Raw genomic sequence first — 12788 nt, 5'->3', positions numbered from 1 at the left:
TCCCAGAACAATCCTCTAAACGTCAGAAGAGCAGTGTCCATCGCAACAGGGAACTCCTCTACCGCAGTCCTCTCCGAACACTAAAGAAGAGATTTCTCCGTTGTGAACTAAAGCTAGACAGGCTCTAAATATTAGGACTCTTATTGGGGGGGGGGGGGGGGGCGGAGATTGGTTTAAAGGTAGCCAAAAGGTACTGAGCTTATTAGAAGTCATATTCACATTTCACGGGGTCCTAGTTAGATCATGAAGGGGTAATACCCAGAGAATCTATATCTGAACATAAAAATAAAATAAAATATAAAAATAAAGGTCCTATAAAAATAAAATATCTGAACATAAAAATAAGAGGTCCTATAAAATAACCTCTGGAGGTAGTAGCTGAGTTGCCCCTCATTGGAAAGAAGGTGAATTAATTGTCATATGTATGACAATATAATCTCAATTGTCAATTTGGTGAGACCTAAATCACCTGGGCGTGGCTGTGGGAATGACTTCGATTAGGTTAACTGAGGCCAGAAGACTTGCCCACTGTGGGTGGCACCATTCCCTAGGCTAATATTCTGGACTTTATAAAAAGAAGAGAGTAAGCAAGCTGAACACAACCATTCATTACTCACTGCTTCTTGACTGTGATACAATATGGTTAGCTGCCTGGAGTCCTTGCTGCTGTGACTTCTCCATTGTGATGGATTATAACCTCAAACTGAGAGCCACTCAAACTGAGAGCCAAAATAAACTCTTCTTTAATTTACTTTTCTCTGGTGATGTGCATACTTTTAGTCCCAGTGCTCAGGAGGCAGAGGCAAGCCCATCTCTGTGAGCTTGAGGCCAGCCTAGTCTACAGAGCAAGTTCCAGGGTAGTCAGGGCTACACAAAGAGAAACTCTGTCTTTTTTGGGTGGGGGTGGGTTCGAGACAGGGTTTCTCTGTATAGCCCTGGCTGTCCTGGAACTCACTCTGTAGACCAGGCTGGCCTCGAACTCAGAAATCTGCCTGCCTCTGCCTCTGCCTCTGCCTCCCGAGTGCTGGGTTTAAAGGCGTGTGCCAAACTCTGTCTTGAAAGACAACAACAAACAAAAGATTCCAGCGTTGAGTCGCCTTTGCCAGGGTACTTTATCATCCCAACAGGAAGTAACTAAGAAGGTGAGCTTTCTGTTGCTGTAACACTTGAGATAGTTAACATTTATTTGTTTATCTATTTTCTTAATTGTCTCTTGAGACAGGGTCTCATTATGTATCTTTGGCTGTCTTGGAATTCACTCTGTAGACCAGGCTGGCCTTGAACTCATAGAGATCTGCCTGCCTCTGCCTCTGCCTCTGCCTCCCAAGTGCTAGGTTTAAAACCCTGAGCCCCATGCCCTGCCAATACCCAACTTTTAAATAGGAGAGGGAAAAGGGGACTGGCAAGATGGCTCAGTGGGTAAATGTTTTTGCTACCATGCCTGATGATCTGACTTCCATCTCGAGCACCCAGCTATGGACCATGAGAACCAACTCCTGAAAGTTGTCTTCTAACCTCAACACCTGCACATGTGAATACATACATAGATACATACATACATCATACATACATTCATAAGTGTAATAAAAACTTTTAAAGTAAAAAGGTTTATCTGAGCTCACAGCTTTTTTGGTTGTCATGACTTCCTGACTTGTGGCAAGGTAGTGCTTCAAGACAGGAAGAGAGGAAAGCCAGCTTGCTTCTGCCAGACAAGAAAAAACAGAAGAAGAGATTTAAGCCCTCCAGCCCCCTCCAGCAGCACCCCCCACAGTGGCCCAACACTCCCCACTGGGCCCTGCCTCTTGAAGTTCCTACCACCTCTCAACAACGCCAAACTGGGGACCCAGCCCTTTGAGACACATTCTAGATCTAAACTCTAGCAGTTTGTGAGGATTTGTCTGGCAGACAACGGGCAGATAATTTTGACTACTCGCCATTCTGCTGCTCCTGCGCTGGACTTCTGGAAGTCCTGCATCCCACTCCATGGTGTTATCGTGTGGGTCCTGCTAACCGTTTGGTTCCCATGGCTTGAGCACTTGTTGAGTCGTCCAAAGTTAAACACATCTGAGTACTTTCTGAGGAATCTCCGACTGTATCCTAAAAGAAGTGGCAGCGACAGCAGGGGCCGCTCCACCAGTCTGTCCATGACCACCTGGAGTCTAGGTCCTAGACAATAAGATTTTAATGTCTGGAATTTGTTCGAAGTCTTCTTTTCACCATGTGGACCGGGCGAAGATTGTGGACCATATAAGAGTGAGGCGACCAGGGGATGTGGCAGCTCTAATGGGGGCAGTTTCAGCCAGTTCTGACTCCTTAAGTGAACTCACTTTTCTGACTTAACTCTCACCCTGTTGCAAAATCTCATCGAACCCGGACCTCATTCCTGAACCTTGGAGCTGCTTATCCGTGTCTGCTGAACAGCTCCACTAAAGCATTCTACCTCAAATTTGACATCTCCAAACATTACGGCCTTAGTGCTTTGCTGAAACTTATGTTTAAATTATATTTATCTAGTGGGGACAGCTGTGTGCTACAGGGTGTAGCGTGGAGGACAGGGAACAGTTTGGTGGAGTCGCTTCTCCCCTTCCTTCCACCATCATGATTCCAGGGATTGAACTCAGGTCATCAGGCATGGTGACAAGTGGTTCTCACGGTTGAAGCATCTCAGCTTCCCCTCTTCTGGGTTCTTTATCATGGGGCATTGCCTCACAGTGCTGCAGCTGGTAACCAGTTACCCCAGAATGTCCTCTTCTTACGCACTCTGCCTTCCTAGTTCTGCCTACTGATGTACCTCAATACCCCAGTGTGTTTCTGCTCTGTCAAGGACTTTTTTTTTACTCCCTCATCAATGTGAAAGATAGGAGTATCTTTCACTCTCAAATGCTTTTAAAACTCCTTTCCACCCAATGGCCCAAATCATCCTTCTAATTTCTGGCTATGATCACATCACTCCGATGATGCTCAAAATTCTTCAGTGACTCCCCACTGTTTCCAGGATGAAATCTGAACCCCTGCGGCTAGGTCACAAATTCACTGGCATTATACTCAGATGTGCAACCATATGTCTCTCTCTTTCCTATAACTGATCTGATCCTTCTCACAATACCCCCACCCTGCTGGCTAACAGGGGGGAACTAAAATTAATCCATCCTGACAAACTCCACGGGGTCCGTAGTTTATTTTAGACAGCCTCTAACACAGCAGTCTCAGATGATTCAGCCCTTGAGATGGCTTTACACTCCCCTTTCTCCTTTTCTTGGAAGGAGGAGCCCTGCCCCTTAGCCACCTGGTCTTGGCTTGTCGGCTGACATTTGCTGAGATGTGGTTGGTATGGTATAAATGAATTAGTGAGAACCTAAGAAGTAGCTATTACTATGACAGTTTTATGGACAAGAAAGCTTCGTTTAAGAGAGTTAGAAAGTGGAACCAGGAACCAACACCACTGTGACTCCAGTATGCATTTTGCTGTGAGTATAGTATTCTGGGGGAAGTTAAGGCTGTATGTGGGGCCATGGGTCTCTGACTGTCCATGGACAATATGTGATAGAAGCCACACGCAAGAACACTAAAGAATCAATGGAGGGCCAGCGTGTGAGAGCCCAATGCCCTAGGTCACATCACTGGCACTGCCACTTAAGGGTCTGGGAGGGGAAGGCCTGCTTGACTGCTCCTGTCCAAGCTACTTCGGTCTCTGAACTGTTAGGATGGAGAGTCAGGCCATCCATGACGACTGGATCTAGTTCAGCCAGAGCTGGGCCATTCTTCAGGTGTCTCAAGTTCCCTCCAGCAAGCCATGCACAAGCCTGTGACCGACACTGGGTGAGAAATCAGTAAAACGCAACAAAGGTCATGAATTCCCAGAGATCACACTGTTATTAGGACTAGGGGCAATCTACAGGCGCTGTAAAGTGGACACGTGGTACTCTACACTCTGCTGGGAGAGGGATATGTGGAAAGATGAGAGGTGAGGAGGGTCAGGTGTGGAGACACATGGACTTTCTCAGATAATAGAAACAGACTTCTCCCAGATATGGAGGGGTGGACGCTGCACATGTGGGGGTGGAAGGTGTGGAAGGTGCAAGAAATCCCTGCAAAAAGGTGGGCTGGCCCTTCACTTTCTCAAGGGATGGATCAAAACAAAGTGGCCCCTATATACCCCTCCTCTAACCCTTCCCAAGCCCCTCCCTCCTCTCCTGCACCAGGATGGTCATGTCCCACCCCAAAGCACAACCAATGGCGCGGGAACTTGGCCCGGACAGCCAATTGAACGGCGGCAGCGGCACAGAGATGGCTCCGCCCCCAAAGGGCCGCAGGCCGCTGGCCACTCACGAGGCGGGGCTCTCCGCTGTTTTTTGCAGCCCGCCGAGCTCAGCCGAGCTCAGCCGACTCCCTCCCGCCGTAGCCGAGCCCAGCCGAACGCAGCCGAGCCCAGCCGAACTCCTCGACGCTCCTGCCGCCGCCGCCCGAGTGCCGCCGAGCGAGAGAGCGAGCGAGCGAGCTAGCGGCCCCGGCCGCGGAGGAGGCGCCGCCCCAGGGGGAGGAGGTGCCCGCTCTCCGCAGACCGCCCGCGGCAGAGGCCGGCCCGGTCGCGCCCCGGCGGGAGCGGCCGGCAGAGGCTGCGTGGCCCAGGGGGAGGGCCCGGGGAGTGGACGTCTCCCCTGCCCGCCTCCCGCCGCCCCCCGCCCGCAGGCTCTGGAGCCTCAGTCGGCGCTGAGCATCCCGTTGTCCCGGACCCTCCCGCGGGCGCGCACCGGGCTCAACTCAGGTAAGGGGGGCTCCCCTACGGGCAGAGGGTCGAAAAACAGAGATCTTGAACGAGTATAAAGAGACAGTGACCCACACAGAGACTGAGAGACACACAGCTTGGAGGAGAGATAGACACAAAGGCAGAGACACATGCAAGACGCACAGAACCACCGATACCGACCCCATGGAGACCTGTCCCCGAGGGCAAAGGGACATGCAGTCGTGAAAAGAGACAGCAATACACAGAGAGACTGGTAGAGAAATGAGACACATAAATAAAACACTCAAGACACTCAGAGATAGGGACACAGAGAGACAGGCAGCCACACACCTTCAAAGAGGTGTGTTTGCAGAGGCAAGGATGCAGATCCAGCGAGGGAAAGAGGGACAGGAAGATGTTCGTTCAGACACACACCTGACCCAGAGAGGCAAAGTCCCAGGGAAAGGTACACCTAGGCACACAGCCTTGGGTATGCAGAACCCACACGTTCCTGCTAGAGCCTCCACAAAGTTCCCTCTGTGTGAGCTGGCACCTCTGCAGGTCTCCTGGACTGGCTAACTGCAGCCCTCAGAAGGGAGAGGATGCCCTAGCCACTACAATCATGGTCATAATCTTCCTCCTGGGCCTTAAGCCACCTCAGTCCCGCCCACCAACAGCACGTCTGAAGGGCTAGAAGCATGGTGGGCAGGGCTAGGCTGTACCCACCAGTTCCGAGGAGAACGAGAAAGAGGCTGCCTGCCTACTATAGCTTCCCCATTCTGGCTGCACCACAGCACCCAGGGGCTCAGAGCCAGGCCTGAGGGTGGAGGTGCTGGCTTTGTGGGGTACCTGAGCCTGCTGGGACTCACTGCTCTCTGCCTGAGGCCAAAGATGGAAGCTGTCCCACTAGGCTTCAGCCCACTTCTTCCTCCTCACCTCCGTCTACTTTCCTCTGTACTTCCTCAGGCCCAGGACTGCAGGTGGGCATCTTCCCTGCCCAGAAGTCGCTGTGTGTGGACAGGACAGCCACCTTGGATGATCGGCCACCCCAGAGTTGCGCCTCGGCATGGGCCTTGCCGCTGAGGCAGCTCCACTGTCTGCGCTGGCCTGAGGGTGCTGTCTGTCATGGGGGCAGCCATCTCCCAAGGGGCTCTCATCGCCATCGTCTGCAATGGCCTCGTAGGCTTCTTGCTGCTACTGCTCTGGGTCATTCTCTGCTGGGCCTGCCATTCTCGCTCTGCTGACGTCGATTCTCTCTCAGAATCCAGTCCCAACTCCAGCCCTGGCCCCTGTCCTGAGAAGGCGCCACCACCCCAGAAGCCCAGCCATGAAGGCAGCTACCTGCTGCAGCCCTGAAGGGCCCTGGCCTAGCCTGGAGTCCTGGACCTGAGTATACCTGAGTCAGAGTGTGGAATCGAATCCAAGAAGTCAGTCGGCCTGGGGTCCAGAATTTATAGAGTCCAGTTGATTTGACGCTGGATCCAGCAGCCTAGATTGTAGCCAGCCTGGCTCCAAGAGAGGCCTGAGTGGCCCTAGAGAGAAAGGCCTGGAGGGGGGTTAGGAGTTGGTGCTAGGGCCAGGGCCATCTGGACTCTGCTCCATCCCAAGGGCCAAGGGCTGAGTTCACGCCTTCCCTAGGCTCAGCACATCTGGGCTCCCTAGGTTGGGGAGCAAACGGGAACCCCATGGCAATAATGGGAGGGTGTCCAGGCTGGGCCCCTTCTCTGGTCCTCCCACTGTTTGTTGGATAATAAATGGAACTATGGCTTGCCCCGAGATTTCTTTTCTTAGGGGCTGTGTGGTAGAACAGAAAACAAAGGTAGGAGGTGAGCATCCAGCTGGCCTTTATTTGTGCAAAGAGGGTATAATGGAGGCTGAGGGTCACGGAGAAAGGTGGCGTGCCCTTAAGAGCCAGAATGAGAAAAGCAAATACTGGAATTGGTCAGGGTGAGGCACGTCCTTGCTTGTATTGGGTTCAGAACACGGAGCAGGGTCTGGGCCAGACTCAGGTTTTGGTTTTTACTTCCCTCACGAGGTTTAGCAGTTTGTCCAATTTTGCGATCTCCACAGCTGGCCCCTTCTGCACTTCCTGCCCCTTCTTCTCCTGAAAAGAGGGGGAACACCAGTGGGAACAGGTACAGACTACTGCTGCTTTGGGGGAGCTGCCACAGGCTCTCCTTCCCAACCTGCTGTTCCTGACCGTCCCCTGCCCAGTAAATATCAGAGCCCTACTGGGGGTTAGGTGACTCAGGCCCAGGTGAGGGTCTGTGAGGGGGCTCCAACTCCATCTCTGCAGCCTAGCAAGAATCAAGCACTACGTGCAGGAAGGAGTGGGGAAAGGCGTTTATCCCCAGTCCCTCAGAGGTCGCCGTCAGAACTAAAGGCTCTGGGGAGAGGCGGGAGCTGCACGTTAGGGTCACTCAGGATGGGTCTGGTGGGAGGGGATAGATGTGTGCTACTGGGAGAGAGAGAGTAGTGTGGACGAGGCCACAGGTGTCCTCACACCTTCAGGTTAGGGTTCGGGAGGGGTGCCAGACTTGATGTGTCATGTAACCAGAACAAACGGGGGAAGTGCACGGGATTGTCTATGTGACGCCATGTGCTGGGGACTGTCTTAGACCCTTGCTCCCACCTGCAAAGCATTCTAGTGTTTCCATTGGTAAGTTGGGCCCTGAGAAAATGGAATTTTGGACACAGGTACGTTTGGCCCACAGGCCTTACAATTCGGAGGCAGGCCACATCAGTCAAAGTCTAGCTACTGTCCAGCCAGTGAGATGTGGGCTGTGCTGAGACAGGCTGAGCAGCTGCCATCTGCTCCCTTTCCCCTGTTCTCTGCCACCTGTGCCCACTGCTTTCTGGCACCTGCCCCAGCTACACCTGCTGGGGTATAAGGTAAGGGGAGGGTGCAGAGCCAGTGGGCCCAGTCTAGCTGCTGCTACTCAGTGGAGCTCCAGTTTCCTCTGGCCTTGACACCTCCCCCTGCTCCCAGGTCTGCTCCACTCCTGCAGCCTTTGCCTCTACCCAGCTTACAGCTCCAGTCGGAGAGAGGCACAGGAGAGTCATCGTTTCCTCTCTTCCCATTTTCTCTCCATAATTAAGCCATTTCTCAGCTTTACCCTGTCCCTCGGAACTTAAAGAAACCTGATTTTTACTTCCACTGCTGTCATTAGCTTCCCATAAGGCTGGACAAGTCCCTTGGCTTTCTGAGCCTCATTTCCCCATCTGTACAGGAGGAAGGGAAAGATGGTTTTTGACTTCTGACGGTATCGGTATCGGGGGAAGTTCACTGGGAGAGAGGTCTGGGCGTCTGAGGTAAGTCCTCTTGGGAAGGGCAGGAAATCTGCAGCTCCCGGAGGGAGGACCGTAGGGATGCCCAGAGGACTTCCTTTGGTATGAATCACTTGACTGCTGACAGGGTCAGAGGCAGTCTCACAGGAACTTCTAATCCTCCCAAGAACTAGCCCCAAACTGTCCTTGCTCAGATCCTTGGCGATTTAGGTTTCCAGATTCCCAGAGTTCCACAGCTGACCCTTGCTGTGTGAGGAGATGGAACTGTGATAAATCTTGCCTCCCAGCATCGCGCTGCGTAGGACGTTCATATCTACCACGCTCATGGAGTCAGGGCTATGCCTCCCTCCCAAGAGTGGTCATCACCCTCCCAGGGGGGCTGTCCACTCTGCCATCTTAAGCCTGCCCCTCATTAAATTAAGAACAGATTTTATCTGTTCTACAAAATTTGCTGCTGCCTTTCTTCCTCCTGAGGCCAAGGAGCTGGGCTCAGCAAAGAGATTTAGACCATGCTTGACTCCCCCCAACCCCCAAAGCCCACCACAGCCTGTGGGCCACAGCTGCAGGCGCTTAGCAGCCTTCTGAGTATTTATAGCCAAGTCCACCCCCTCCCCCAGCTGGCTACAATTACAGGGCCATCCACACTTCTAGCCTGTGCCTCCCTGGCCATGGTGGAGAATAGTCTATGCCAGTGTCCCTGGCTGGGTAGGGACACTTGGGGAAAAGGAATGTAGCTGGACAAGACAAGCCCCAGGCCCTACCCCCAACTGCTGTATATCCTCAAATTGTATCCTGGAGGCTCAATGGTGAGGGTGACTTGGTTCACCCTGACCCTGGCCCAAAGCTGGCTAGAGAGCAAAGAGCCATTCCCACTTCATATACAGTTGGGTTCTGTATCTGGGAATTGAGTTCTGAGGCTCTGGATCCTAAGGCCTGTGCTGTGACGCTTGAGTCTGAAATCTGAATTTGGGCTCAGGTATAGATTCAAGGTCATTGATCTTGGCTTTGTGTCATACATTTGGGGTCCTTGGACTCTGGGCAGGGTCTTCTCACTATTAGAGACCCAAGAAACCGAAACCAGAACTCAGAAGGTGGTCTGCATAACTGCTGACCTAGTTACCCGGCTCATTTCCTCCCTCCCTGGGTCGACCCACGACTCCCAGTTGAGGAACCATTGGAGCTGAAACTCTGTATGCCCAGCAGCGATGCTCCAGCCGAGCTTTGAGTCCCTCTCCTGGTAGCCTGTCACACCTACAGCATCCTGCACTCCAGGACATCAATGATGCTTGCCTCCTCCATGTTCCAAGCCCCCTTACTCCTGAGAAATCACCCTCGGGACCCTACAGAGAACTCGGACGCAGTACCACAAAACTCATCTGTTACTTCACAGCCTGTTTTTCCCAGCCTCCCCATTCAGGCAGCGACACCATCCTTACCTTGAATCCTTCATGCCAGAAACTTGGCGTGGCCCCTGGCTCCTCCCTCTCATCCCCCCCCGCCCCCATCTCTTGATGGCAGCCTGGACTCCCAGAGCCCATACCTTTGGCATCTTTCGCAAGTTGGGAGAGAGCTTGAGACAGATGATGTGGCCACGGTCGTCGCCCACGATTATGATGGGGTGGATGGGATTGAACTGCACGTGGGTGATCTTGTTCTTCTTCTTGGCTACCACAGGCTGGTTGCAGATAGCTTCATACTTGTTGACCGCTAAGTCAAACACATGGGCCTACAGAGAGGTTCTTGTCACAGTCGGGTAAACCAGGCCCTGGTCTCCCATCTTGGGCTTTCTGAGAACCCGACAGAAGGCTAACAGCACAATAAAGCTGAAGGCCACAGAAGGGATTTCATGAGGGAGTGAGGTTAAAGAGGATTAAGGATCTTAAGTATATCCAGAAGCAATGGTAACAGCAGCTATGGGATGTATATGACAAAGAGGGGAGACTTAGAGGGACAAAGGGGACCGGTAACGGGATCAGAGGGAGGGCGATAGGGAAGGATGAGGGTGATCAGAATGAACTCTAATGATGCATGTATGAAAATACCGCAAAGAAACCCAACACTGGCAGCCACCATTTATCTAGTCTAATAGGTTTACTATGTTCCAGGCTCTGGGCAGGAGTGTTACAAGATTGGATCGTCTAATTATACCCTCACAACCACTCCACACTGTGGTTCTATTACTATCCCTATTTTATAAATGAGGACTTGGAAGCTAACTTGCTTGTAAGTGGCAGAGTCAGGGGTCTATCCCAGCTAATACATACAAAATGATCTCCGAGTTTGATGCCTAAGTGCCTAATAAATGTTGGACAGTATCCTTGCCTCACTCAGAGTCCAAATCACTATCGGCTGCCACTGCCACAGCTACCTAGTCTCCCTGCTTTTACTACCCAGACTTGCCTTAAACAGTTCGCCCAGTCTCTTTGGAGCCAGATTCCACGTGCTTGCCCGTGTCTTCATCCCATCCTAAGCCCTCCCCCTTGCTCACTATGCCGCAGGCATGCTGCCTCTGCCCCTAAGGCTGATGAGCTCATCCCATGTCAGAACACTGGTGTCCTATTGCCTCGGTGTGGACAGCTTCCCCACCGCATCCTCACAATGAGTCCTTCAAGGCTAGCAAAGGGCGCACACCTTTGATTCCAGCACGCAGGAGGCAGAGGCAGATGGATCTCTGTGAGATGGAGGCTAGCTTGTAAGAGAACAGGTACAGAGCTGTTGTAAGAGCTACATAATAGAGAGACTCTGTGTCCCCACCCCCCAAGAAAAAACAAGGCAAACAAAAAAGTCAAAGGTCAGTGCTTGTCATTCAGCTCTCAGTCTTTCTCGATTCTTCAAAGAAGCCTTTCCCAAGAAACACCAACACCCCCACCACCCACCCCACCCCACCCCACCCTCAGGTCTCCATATACAGTGCAATCAGGCCTGCCTGCACTTGCTATGTAATCCAGACTCCCTTCAAACGTTTAGTCCTCTGGTCTCGGCCTTCTGAATGCTGGGGTTATATAGGTAGGCCGAGGCATTTACCATCAAGCCCGGCCTTTTCTGTTTGCTATAACAGCTTTATGGAGATATAATTCACATGCTATAAGGTGCATCCATCTAGCAGGCTGCAAGTAGACACTTCTTGGTTTTAAGCATATTCACTTATCAGACCATTATTATCACAGCAAATTTAAGGTGTTTCCTTCACCCACAGGACAAGCTCTGCACTCGTTAACAGTCACTCCCATGTGTTTTTCTCACCCGTTCTGCGGCAGACACAGATCTACTCTGCACCTCTGAGGACTTGTCTCTGCACACGAAGCGCGCTGCTCAGATCTGTCTTGGACTTACCATACATTTGTTCTTTTGTGGCTGGACTGTTTTATTTAGCATACGCTCTCCATGTCATCTACGGTTGTCATATGTTCCTTGGCTACTGACTCTGTTCCTTCAGCATATACACTGCCTTCTATTTGCTGTTCATGATGTGATAGACACTGGCCTCCTTGTTGTTCCACCCTGACACTACCCGCTTCCTGTCCTCTGCTCTGATATGGTGGGAATTTGATGCCTGGGGCTTGTTATTGGTGTTGGTTTGGTTTTTTTTTTTTTTTTAAATATTCTTTCCCACTCTAATGTGAGCTCCATAACCAGCAGATTCTAGCCTGGAGCTGAGCACCGTGGTTGACCCTTAGCAATGTGTTCAGGAAACCGGTGGCTGGCAGGCATGACTGAATCGCTGCATTATTTTCTTGGGGCTGCAAGAGCTTTTCAAGTTATATCAGATTCCATGAAAAAAACAAGGCTGCACCTAAGAACATTCCCATTAAAAGGTGGCTTTGGGGCCTCTGTCTATCTCTACCCAAGCTCCTAGAACTAGCATGGACACTGCTGGAGGTGACAGCCTCACTACCTACTGACCAGTGACTGGCCCACAGGCTAGGCACCCTCTAATGCCCCGCCCCAGGAAGGTGTCAAGGAAGACACCTTCTGGGTGACACCTCATTTCCCCAGAGGGCCTGTTCCTCAAGGTGAACACTCCTGTCCCTTCCTTGAGGCCCCTGTGATGAAGGATTCCTCCACATTTCCCTGCAGAGCCTGGCCCTGCAGTACATAACCCCGCGGCCCATCATCCCCTACTGACCTGGGTGGCATGTGGTGGGCTCTCTAGGACAGAGACGCTGAGATTCCCCTTTGTCTCTGTGGGGGCTCAGCAGGGTGAGAACAAGACAACTCACCTTCCCGTCCGTAGTGACTGCTGCAAACACAGTGGAAGAGTACGGTGCCCAGGCCACGTCACCCACCGCTGAGTTCAGATCATAAATGAACATAGGGGTCCTGCAGTAGCAGAAGGGACAAGCCCATAACACAAAGGGAGTCACAGTGTCAGAGCTGAGGGGAGGGTGCGGGGCAGGCAGGGCCCAGACAGGCCCCTCACTTGATGGTGTGGTCCCAGATCTTCACTGTCCAGTCAGAGCTGCAGGACATGAAGACCTTGGTGTGGTATGGGTTCCATAGCACAGCGTCTACTGCCATGTTGTGAGCATCATAGGTGTCCAAGAACTGGCTGGAGTAGGATTTGGAGCACTGTGGCAGGGATAAAGAATGGCCGATTAAGGAGGGTCGGACTCGGCAGAGAAAAGCCAGCAGCAACCTTTTCCCTAGGGGCCCTGGAGGCTGTCCATCTGTTCCCCACCTCTGGAAGGGAGAGAAAGCACTTTAAGACTAGAGTCCAGGCTGGGCATGGAGCCCTCTTGGGGAGGTGAAGGGAAGGTGAGTTAGAAAGTGACTT

At 52.1% G+C, this 12788-nt stretch overlaps 2 protein-coding genes across 4 annotated transcripts in view; one reads left to right on the top strand and one right to left on the bottom strand.

Annotated features, from left to right (window-relative positions):
* The first annotated feature begins 4380 nt into the window (after nt 1-4380).
* On the top strand, nt 4381-6557 carry Enho (energy homeostasis associated). Its single transcript, XM_021159680.1, has 2 exons — nt 4381-4765; nt 5693-6557. The coding sequence occupies exon 2, from the start codon at nt 5852-5854 to the stop codon at nt 6080-6082; it is 231 nt and encodes a 76-aa protein (XP_021015339.1). The 5' UTR covers nt 4381-4765; nt 5693-5851; the 3' UTR covers nt 6083-6557.
* Dnai1 (dynein axonemal intermediate chain 1) overlaps nt 6547-12788 on the bottom strand; it is a 66736-nt gene continuing 60494 nt past the window's right edge. For 2 of the 3 annotated variants that reach the window (XM_021159679.2, XM_021159677.1), the window contains 4 exons: nt 12435-12583; nt 12235-12334; nt 9555-9740; nt 6554-6830 (listed from right to left, as the gene is read on the bottom strand). In XM_021159679.2, the coding sequence (XP_021015338.1) occupies nt 6732-6830; nt 9555-9740; nt 12235-12334; nt 12435-12583 (534 nt within the window). In that variant the 3' untranslated portion in view covers nt 6554-6731. Of the gene's footprint in view, nt 6831-9554; nt 9741-12234; nt 12335-12434; nt 12584-12788 lie in introns of all 3 variants that reach the window. The other variant, XM_021159678.1, reaches the window with a different exon arrangement.

This window comes from Mus caroli, chromosome 4, assembly GCF_900094665.2.
Source record: "Mus caroli chromosome 4, CAROLI_EIJ_v1.1, whole genome shotgun sequence".
Lineage (NCBI taxonomy): Eukaryota > Metazoa > Chordata > Mammalia > Rodentia > Muridae > Mus > Mus caroli.
Note: the sequence above shows the minus strand (reverse complement) of the source record. Positions and strands in the feature narration are given on the sequence as shown.